Source organism: Brassica napus, chromosome C9 (genome assembly GCF_020379485.1).
Source record: "Brassica napus cultivar Da-Ae chromosome C9, Da-Ae, whole genome shotgun sequence".
NCBI classification, from domain to species: domain Eukaryota; kingdom Viridiplantae; phylum Streptophyta; class Magnoliopsida; order Brassicales; family Brassicaceae; genus Brassica; species Brassica napus.
In genome coordinates this window covers 42,174,155-42,184,866 of record NC_063452.1, presented here as the reverse complement: position 1 = coordinate 42,184,866, position 10,712 = coordinate 42,174,155, and the positions used below count along the sequence as shown (strand labels likewise).

The 10,712-nt window shown below is 36.0% G+C and overlaps 1 protein-coding gene across 5 annotated transcripts; it reads left to right on the top strand.

The window, feature by feature from the left end:
• The first annotated feature begins 300 nt into the window (after nt 1-300).
• Nucleotides 301-2,765, top strand: LOC106416765. Of its 5 annotated transcripts, none has more exons than XR_001283308.3 (3): nt 301-562; nt 1,211-2,390; nt 2,491-2,765. XR_001283308.3 is itself a non-coding variant. In XM_013857674.3 (3 exons), the coding sequence occupies exons 1-3, from the start codon at nt 446-448 to the stop codon at nt 1,327-1,329; spliced, it is 339 nt and encodes a 112-aa protein (XP_013713128.1). In that variant the 5' UTR covers nt 306-445; the 3' UTR covers nt 1,330-1,529. The 5 variants fall into 5 exon arrangements, 1 of the variants encoding a protein (XP_013713128.1); XR_002661085.2 differs by having other exon boundaries at nt 303-562; nt 844-2,390; XR_002661084.2 differs by having other exon boundaries at nt 305-946.
• The last annotated feature ends 7,947 nt before the right edge of the window (nt 2,766-10,712 follow it).

Sequence of the window (10,712 nt, the reverse complement as noted above, 5' to 3'; positions counted from 1 at the left end):
GAAGAAACATATAAAAATTATAGAATTGTTAGTTAAAACTGGTTAAAATATAATAAAAATAGAAATAATTTTAAGTAAAATGACTCATATACAAAAAATGATAATTTAACAAATTTAATAGATAATTACTCGCGGTAAAATCCCTAGTTAATATAAAGAAGAGATCATCAAGAGAAGTTAGTAAATAGGTGCAGGAGAAGCTGACACCTGTGTTTCCTATACCGAATTTTGCTTTGGTTTACAATCTGAATGGGCTTTGTCCTATACTTAATGGGTTCTTATTTTGTTATTAATTTTGTCAAAGTCATAATTACAGCCCGATACAGAGAGACCAATGTCTTCTTCGTGAAAATACAAAAAAAAAGAGTTCTCTTCATCTTCTTCGATTCTCAAGCTTTGAGTGCGCCGTTTCGTCTTTTGTTCTTATCCTCCAAATGGTTACGAGATGCATAGTTTCAACGGCATTACGACCTACTTAACTCCTAAGACCCAATTCAACCACGATTACTTATTCAATGCATTTGACCTCTATTCAAGGCGGTGGATCTCTAACTATAAAAAGGTAAGCTTCCTCTCATAAATCTCATCCTCACCGCAACCAAATTGCCAATCCTAGCCTCCCAAATCGAAACCCTCATCAGACGATCAATCTCCGGTTCTATCTCACATCGCTGTCCAAATCCGACATGGGCCAGACAGTTGTTTGCGGAGGAAGACTATAATGATCAGATAGGACCCTTGCTGTCATGTCTCGATTGCCTAGAGTTTGAGATATGCCTGAGCTTTGTCGTGGATTCTGTCGTTGTCGTGTTACTGACGTTGTAGTCCTGACTCCTGAATCAGCCTACAAACAAGAAACAAAGGAAGGGTAATGACAACATGGATTCCAGCGGACTAACAGAAGAAGCCGTGGAGAAGCGGAGGCCAAAGACGCAATTTGCGGCGAGTAAGTTGAAAGATGAAAAAGTAATCCTTTAGAAGAATCAGTTTGAAATGTAGTTGGTGAAGAAGAAAAGGAAGTTATATCGCTTGGTAATGATAGTGGTGGCTCTAACAAAGGCGTCTGCACAGGAAATAAATGGAGATACTGCTGATTTCTCTGAGAGGATAAAGCTTTCTCTACGGTTATGTTGTTAAAGATGATCATGTGGTTTGATATTTTTGGTTTATGCTCATTAATGTGATGAATAATGATTATGTCTCTTTTCAGATCCAAGTCGGAGGATCACCTATAAAGGGAAGGGTGGTATTGGAAAAGTGTTTGTGGGATGGCGTATTAGTGGTGGTAATGAACCTACTGCAGAAGCTAGCATTTTGGAGTTAGTGTAACTCATTCTGCGTTAAGATCCTGTTATTAGCATGATTATGTAAACATTGTCTCACATGTCCATTTTCCTTAATATATGTGAAGTTTGAGCATCGAATCTCTCATCTTTTTCACTATGTTTGTAAAATTGTTTTAGCCGGATATTTAGGTACTTAGTTAAGTTAAGATGTGAAATCAACATTATATTTTGTTCTGAACAGCACCTTCGGTGGCAGTCATGGAGTCCCTATAGCTACTACAAATTAAAGTTAACTCTTATTTTGACAATATTCTTTGTTGTTTATGTACACTCTTTACACTTTTTTCTTTGACATATTCAAAATGATCCTGTCACTCCGGTCACATAGTTGGTCTACTCTTTTTATAAGAATCTGACTTTTTCATTTGTTATGTGTTTTGATTTATGTTAACTATGAATTTACACCCCATAAACATTTGAAACAGAAATCATACTCTAATGCACCAGCTGATGACATTTATTCGTTTTAGTGGTGTACGTATTGTCATGTAATTTGGTGAGATCTGGTCGTTTTTGTTTCCCTAGACGTGTTTATTTTTTGGTTGCTTCCAGATTCTTGCCATGATACTTGGTGCAATACCTTTGACAAAAAATTTGATATTTACAAACGTTGTAACTCTTTCCTTATTAACAGATAAATGCATGTTTCTTTTAGTTAGGCAGGTGCACTCACGCTGCAGATCCAAATCACATCATCCGTGCTGGGAGAGACCAGAGACCATGAAAGAGAAGAGACCAATTAAAATTGTGCAGATACTCCAGAGACTGAGGTTGCTGCAGAGACTGCTGCATCCATGGCTTCAAAGTATTTGGTGTTCAAGGATATTTATCCTCATGATTCAGTCACGTTTCTAAAATATGCGAAGCATCTGTTCAGTTTTGCAGACACTTAGAGAGACTCTTACAGTATACTAATAAGTCTTACAATTCAACAGGGTATGGGAACGAGCTACTATGGCAGCTTTGTCGCCACAGAAACTGAAGATCAGTGTTGTTTTCTCCGGAGGTCAAGCACTTATCACATTGTCAAATATGGACTATTCGGTAAGTGTTTAAAAGACATTTATGTGTGTTTCAGAATGATTTATGTATTGTTGTATCTTGGAGGTATACTATTGATTAGTAATTTTCTTTTCGGTTTCAGATCACTTGCAGCTAAAAGAAGTACATTTTACGGATTTAATGATGACCCAGATGGGATCATGAAATGCATATAGGTTAACTTGAATGCAGAATTCATTCAGATTTTAAGAAACCATATACTTGGACTATAATAATATATGAATATTTTCTAAAAACTTTTTCAAAGATTGAGATTGTACAAATTTTCATCATCATTTAGATCTTTGTGTTATAGACATTCCGGTATTCAAGCATGTGTATATAGCTGCACCTTAACTGTCGAAGCTTTAGCTACAAGTTAATTTCTCTTTGGGTGACCATGAATGAATTTTATACACAGTACACACATAATCTTTTATAGCAGAAACAGAACTGCAATTTTCTCCTAATTACACCATAACGTTATATATAGAAAGAAAGTCGAAACCTTATTCTACACCAACTACTCACACCATATGTCTGTCTTAAGAGTCAGGGCTCAGGATTCATCTCATTAAACACACTTAAGAAAGTGGAGTAGCAAGAACAACATAACACTTTAAAAATATGCAAAAAGTAACTATTAAGTAAACAAAATAGAATTGTAACAAATTTAAAATAAAACTTTTAAAAATCAATAATGAAATAAAATCAGTTGTTACTATGATAAATAATTATATAATAAAATTACTGTAAATTCATATGCCAAAAATTAATCAGTAACACTTACATTAACATTATAATTAATTATCAAGGAACATAGTTAACATGGTGTCCAAATATAATAAAATACACAAAATTGAAATAAATATCTATATATCTAAATAGTAAAAATTGATATTTTTATTGTAAATAATGATTGATATTTTTAACATCTCTAAATAGTAAAAATTGTTTTTTTTTAATATTTCTAAATAACACAAAAACGAAACCAATTTAAAATAGTTTAAAAAAAATCAATAACAAAATATAGTAATTTTTACAATAAAGTAACTTATAAAGTTAATGTAAATTCATATTCCAAAATTAATCAATAAAACTTACATTAAAAATTATAATTAGTTATTCAGATAATCTTCTTAGTGTCCAAATATAATAACATATACTCATAATAAATATCTATATTTCTAAATAGTAATGATTGATATTAGGATTTCATGATTCCTACCTAATATAAGATAATTTTATGATAAAATTATTCTTTTTTGGCATCGTCTAAAACAAAAAATTCCTAAGAGAATTCTAAGTAATGGATAAAACAATTCGATTCGATTTACAATAGAGTAATCATACATAAAATAAGAATAGTAAAAATCTACCCTATCAAAAATCCTGAACCTATGCACATTCAAACTATTTCAAGAATCATATGATGCAATAAATAACAAAACTACGAAATAACAATTCACACATAATATACTATCAAACAAAAAAAATGTTTAAAAAATTAACAAATATAAAAATTGCCAAGTACCATTTATTATGAAGTTATATGAAGATTAACAAATGTTTGATGAATTTATAATTACTATTATGCTAATTGCCAAATACCATTTATTTTAAAAATTCTAATCAGAAGTTACTTAGATTACATGATTTGTTTTATTTTCAAACATAATAGTAATATATTTAAGCCTCAAACAAATATGTATAACTTTAAATAGTAATGATCACTATTAAATTTTTGTGTAGTCTACCTAACTTAAATATATTTCCAGTTAGAATGGATCAAACTGCGCAGCTTATTACTTGTAACTTTGTCAAACTTGCACTTATTACTTATAACTTCATCAAATTCTTCGAGCAATTTTTAAAAACTAATTTTAACTATTACGGTAGTTAAACTAAAACAAACATTAAAAGAAAAAAGATATAATCTCTTATAAAACTTTTAATAATTAATAAGTACGATTTTTAGAATAAATAGATAAATTGTTTTAGTAAAACTCATGAAAATTAATTTTAGTTTCAGTTAAAAATAAGTTAAACATATTTAGTAGTTTTTATTGTTTATTTTCCGTCCGTAGGGCGGGTATACCCTAGTAAAATCATAATCTATAATAATAAACTTAGATTCTGCTTTTTTCAGAGGCTTCCACAGCATCATGGAAGGGGGTGCTTTTTAGCGACACGTGTCGCACTCTCATTTGTTGAAATTTTTAAACGGGTTTGGGCTTCTGTAGGAAATTGTTGAATTTTTCGTCCTCAAAATAATTATGCAAAACATTATGGGCTTTCTGCAAATTAGGTTAAGAGCCTATACCCAAAAAGTTTTCTCACTTTGTCTCTATCATCTCGATTTCCTCTCTATCACCACGTTTCTGAAACCATCGAAATTACTCTTAACCATCGAAACCACGTTCAGTTCTTCTCCTAAACTGCTCACAAAAGATACATAGGGTATCGGTCATAGGCAGTAGATCAAGAATTCCCTACAACCAAAGCTGCATCAACATGTGAAGTGAGCTCTAGGGTAGTCGGAGAAAGGATCCGATCAGTCCTCCTTACCGATCTCAGTCCCTCTCCATCTGTTTCTCCCTTCTCTCTTGGTTTTTCTCTGTTTTTTTTTCTAGTGTCGCCTCCTCCTTTCTGATCCACGGAATCCTATTAAAAAGGGAAGTTGGCGGTTTTTCCTTTCCCGTAATCACTCCCGCGCCCAATCCCAAATCAGTAACCGTCCTTGATAGTTTTTATTAACTCCCTGAACAGTTTCTTTCTCGATCGGGCGGTTAGGTAACCGTTCCATAACTGCTTGGCAGTTCCAGACAATAAACCGTCCAGTCAGTTAAGTAGTTCAGTAACCACCCGAAACCGTCCTGTAACTGCTTAGTAACCGCTCAGTAACCATCAGGTAACTGTTCCCGCCGTTTTACTTAGCTTATCAGTACACGTTCAGCAAGGTATCCATTCTCACCATAACGTATACCAGTCAGTCCGTACATAAACTAACTTTTCTCGAAAAACAAGTCTGACTGCTTTGTCTAAATTCGACCAGCTTAGTCCGACAAGCTCAACTGCTATGCCTGGACCCACAGTATTGTCTTAATCCGACCAGTACTATCCAGACGAGATGTCATACGTGTCAGGTTCGACTGATCAGTCAAACTAACACTCAGCCTTTGACTGATCCAGCTCAGACTGCGGGATGAGGATGCTACAAGCCCAATCAATAACCATCAATCCATGCCGACTATTGCTTCGTACATTCTATCATAATATCTACTCATTCCCTAACGTTGACATATCTTGCTCCATCACGCACGACTTTAAGCATATTACCTTTGTCGACTGATCCAACCTCATACCCTCCTAGTCTCCCCTTTGAAAAGTCCGACAGTCGAGACTTTATATCCTTCATAAGACTTAAGTTAGTTTTCACTAACTTCCTGCAAACTATTTAACATAATTTTGCTTAGCCATTTACTTAGCAGTCCAATCATAAACACATACCAAGAAATACCTTAGAAAAATCATACCACACATCCTTCGCGCGAGACATAGACCATCGGTTCCTTTCCACTCTTACCCACAAATCCCATTTTCGAAAAACGGCCAGCCAAGACAGAACTGGCTGGCCAACCCTGCTCTGATACCAAATTATAACACCCCAACCCGTGAATCTTTAAAAACACGTGAAAATTTCTAAGTAAAATATCGAGTCAAATTTTATCGGATGAACATGAGAAATACTGCAACTTTATAAATGAAACCCGATACTAAGTATTAAAAATCATGTAGTTTACAATAAAATATCTTTTACAAAATCTCTCAACATTACCCACATTTAAAACACCCTTGCCGATGGTCTTTATAGCCTCGCACTCCGGTCTACATAATCAACCTTACCTGCATCGCAAAAGGAGGCATGAGCATACAAAAGTACTCAGTGAGGACGCTCAATACCGCCCACTATAGCCCAATAATCAAACATTCAATCAATACTAACACCCTAGCATCCGGTTCTACCATTCCTTTACTTAACTAGTTCCATTACTTTAACATTTATTAACCTTTCGACCCGAAGGTCTATAATCATGCGGCCGAAGCCAACCTGCGGCCGAAGCCAAACCTGCGGCCGTAGCCAACCTGTGACCCGTCGGTCCATTACATTCCCTTAACCTTTTTCCTTAACCTTTTTTCCTTATATTACATTTCAATTATTCTTTCCTTAAACGCATTATAATTTCCTGACCTAGGTTCTCAAGATCAAACGTTCATTTCTCACATAAACATTCTCACATAACTCGATAATCCATAGCATGCATTTCTCAAGAACACGATGAACGAACTTTCCTTAATCAATTCCTATCATACATTTCTTAAGAAAACGAAGAATGAACTTTCCTTAAACGAATTCTATCAAACATTTTCCTATGAACACGATGAACAAACTTTCCATAAACGAATTCTATCCAAGCATACACACGTTCTTACTGAATCAACTAGAAAAAATAATTCTTATTGGACTGCCACGAATCACGTCCTCACCTGGATTGATCTTAAAAGATCGAAGACTCTGAACCTAGTTGTGTTTTCCGGCGAAGAATCCTGCGATCCTCCTTGCTCGATCCTCACCGCCCAAACTCTCTCTTTAAGAATGCGTTCATTCTCTAGACTCCCTAAGACTTGCTTTTTGAGTTGTGTCTAGAATGAGACCTGGAGGTCTCTTTTTATATTGCTCTTGGACTTGCTCACCAAGCCGGAAATTTATTGTTTTTTTCCTTATTTGGCTTGGTCAAACTTTGCCATCAATACTCAAAGAATCTATGCGCTTCTTTCCTTACATGAATCTCGATATCCCGATCTTTCTTCCGTAAAATTCGCCCAAAGATGACCAGTCAAACTTTCCTTAGTTGGAACCCACATTGTCCAGTAGTCAAACATTCATTAATTAGCCATGCGGTCTCGACCTTTCCTTACGCACGCTCCGATCATTTCATGATCGTTCTACAGTCACTCAGCCCATTTCAATTTCGTTCCATAAGCTCACTAATGATCTGAAACTTGTCAAAGTACAACTTATTCTTCCAACCTTCATGGATATAAGTGTTTCCATACTTAGAAAAATAGACTCCTTGATGAATCAAACCTCTCACGATTTATTTCCTTCAAATTTAAAAATATTCCGGGAGCGGGTCGTTACAAGATGCCTTGTGGAGGTTGTGGTTGAAGAGGAGGATATTGGAGTGAGATTGTGGTGGTTATGGGTACGAAGATAGTGAATACAATGGTGGTGGAGGTGGTTACTCGAGAGGAAGAGATGGTGGTGGATATAGTGGAGGTTGAAGACGTGAGAGTCAGGGATACAGAGGTTCAGGTGGTGGTGGTTAGGGATACATAAGTTTTGGATACGGAGGTGGCGGCCGTGATGGCGGTGGATACTAGAGTGGAAGTTGCGGTGGTTATCATATTGAGGTGGATACAGTGGTGGTGGTGGTGGTGGTGGTTAGTCGAGAGGAGGAGAAAGTGGAAGTTATGAGGATGGAGGATGTGAATCGGAAGCTATGGTAGAAAAAAGAAAGAAAGAGAAAACTAATAAAAATAACAAGGTCCCGTCCTTTTCTAACCACAAATAAGTGATTTGCTTTAAGTCATGTGAAGGGCAAATATGACAAAAGAACACCTAGGTTACATGAATTGTGTCTAGCAAGCAGGATGTGTCTAATTGTGTAATGAAAAAGACAAAAGTGTCTAATTGTGTAACTCACTCTTTTAAATTTACTATCCTCTACGTGGCAGACTATCGGTAACTATTCTCCACATGCTCTCTATGGTTTCAAACAATTTCTCAACCCAAAATGCGACAAAAACAATCACCTACAACACATGCTAGCTGATACACAACTATGAGGAGAAACTCAGATAAAATATAATCAAACCCCACAGATGATCTTACCATCAGTCTAAGTTGTCTAACAACCTAACAAGACATGCCTTTGAAGGCGAGGATTCCCTTTTAAATAACAGGTACCCAACAACCTTGCTCTAAACTCTCACATAAAAGCACTACAACATATGTGAGCAAGTAGAAATAAATACACACAGGTTGAACTTACACATACATGATTCACCAAAAGAGTTTGTTAATATATTAGATTTTTATAATAGGTACCTAACTTAAAATATTTTCTCTATTACCGTGAATTAGATTTTTTTTTTGTCTAAATTTATATTTTCCTGAAAATATATATAAAAACCAAAATATTGAATTTAAGAAACACAAATTAACAAAAGAGAAATAATTGAAGTAAAATTTATAAACTTCATTATACTTATTATTATGTTCAAAGTAGGAAAATACTTAAGCAAAAAATAACAAATGTATTTTCAATTATATAATTTAAAAAAATAAAAAATAAACTAATAATTAAAATAATTAAGAAAATATGTAGTTAAAATTAATGTTAATTTTAATGTAAATCAATTTAATTTTTTATATTGTACTTCCACATTTGCTCACCCGTCCGTAGGGCGGACTAATCCCTAGTTAAATAATAATTCTAAATGAGCAGGGAAGATGGTACTCTTAAAAGCAGTGATGGCGTCAATGCCTACCTATGCAATGTCTTGTTTCAAACTCTCTAAGTTCTTGTGTAAGCAAATTCAATCGGTTTTGATTCGTTTTTGGTGGGATGTCAAACCGGAGCTTAGGAAAATGTGTTGGATATCGTGGGAAAGACTTACTTTGCCAAAGAGTGCGGGAGGACTGGGTTTCCGAGCAATTGAAGTTTTTAATGATGCACTCTTGGCAAAACATACCTGGCGGCTGCTCAAAGACCCTGACTCTCTGCTGGGACAGACACTGCTAAACAAATACTGCTGAGACAAGGACCTAGTTTCATGTACAGCACCAAACTCCTCATCCCACGGGTGGAGAGGGATCTTGGCGGGAGGAGAAATTATAAGGAAAGGTCTAGGCTGGGTGATTGGAAATGGTGAATTTGTTCGGATTTGGCAAGAGAACTAGCTCTCTACAACAGAACAACTCTGTCCTATTGGCCCACCAACCGATCTAGCTCAGAACATGCTGGTGAAGGACCTAATCAACCCAGATACAGCTAAGTGGAATGTCGACCAGATCAAACTCCACATACCTCAGTATGAGGACCACATCCTGAAGCAATGGAAGACGAACGAGTTTGGATCTTTGAGAAATCAAGGAATTATTCCACTAAGTCTGGGTACTCTCTAGCTAAGGTTAACAGCTGCAACCCTCATGATTCATTTAACTGGAAAATTTTTGTTTGGCATGTTAAGTGCTCGCCTAAGCTGAATCACTTCCTCTGGAAATTTAAAACTAATGCACTAGCTGTGGGAGAAATGCTTATCAAGTGGGGAATTCAAGTTGATGGAAAGTGTAAAATATGTGGTTCAATCGAATATGTTCTTCATGCCATGCTTACTTGTCCTTTTGCTCAAAAAGTTTGGAAGCTGGCTCCGGTTAAGTATGGACCAAACTGTAACCCGGATCAGTCAATGGGAGAGGTCCTCGACGTGTGTTTGAAGACAGTGAATCTACCTCCCTCAGGTTTGGTTACTCCCTTATACCCATGGATCTTTTGGGTTTTGTGGACTAGCAGGAACCAATTGTTGTTCGAAGACAAGTCTTTCTCGGAAACATACACGATGTTGAGAGCTATCAAAGCTGCAAAATAATGGCAATCTGCTGTTCAAATCACCAAAACATCCCCTGGTTCACCTAAAGACTTTAAAAAGTCTAACTCCACTCCCCAAAAAACTGTTAACGTCACCAGTATCTACTCGGATGCTGCTTGGAATGGCGCATCGGGGGCAGGCGAATTAGGCTGGGTGGCTACAGACCCGGCGGGAGTAACTCTCTTCGAAGGGACCTCTGCGCGACGTGTGGTCGCCTCTGTTTTAACTGCAGAAGCGCTGGCGTTAAAAGAAGGTCTCACCATGCCTGTCTCAGCTGGAATCAAAGATGCAGTCTGTTTTTCAGACTCTCGAAATCTAATCGACATTCTCACAGGAATCAAGACTGTGATTGAACTCAAGGAAATCCTTCATGACTTAGGCGTGTTGAGTCAATCCCTGTCATCTATCTCTTTTCGTTTTATTCCTCGCAACTGTAATGCACAAGCTGATATGCTTGCTAAGAATGCTCTATTTATGCTCTCAAACAATCATGTTTGGATTGTGAACTATGTCCTTTAGTTTTTAAAGTTTGAATGAAAGAAATGGTTTGATCAAAAATAATAATTCTAAATAATCAAATCCAAATAAATTTTCTTTTTTTAATTAATA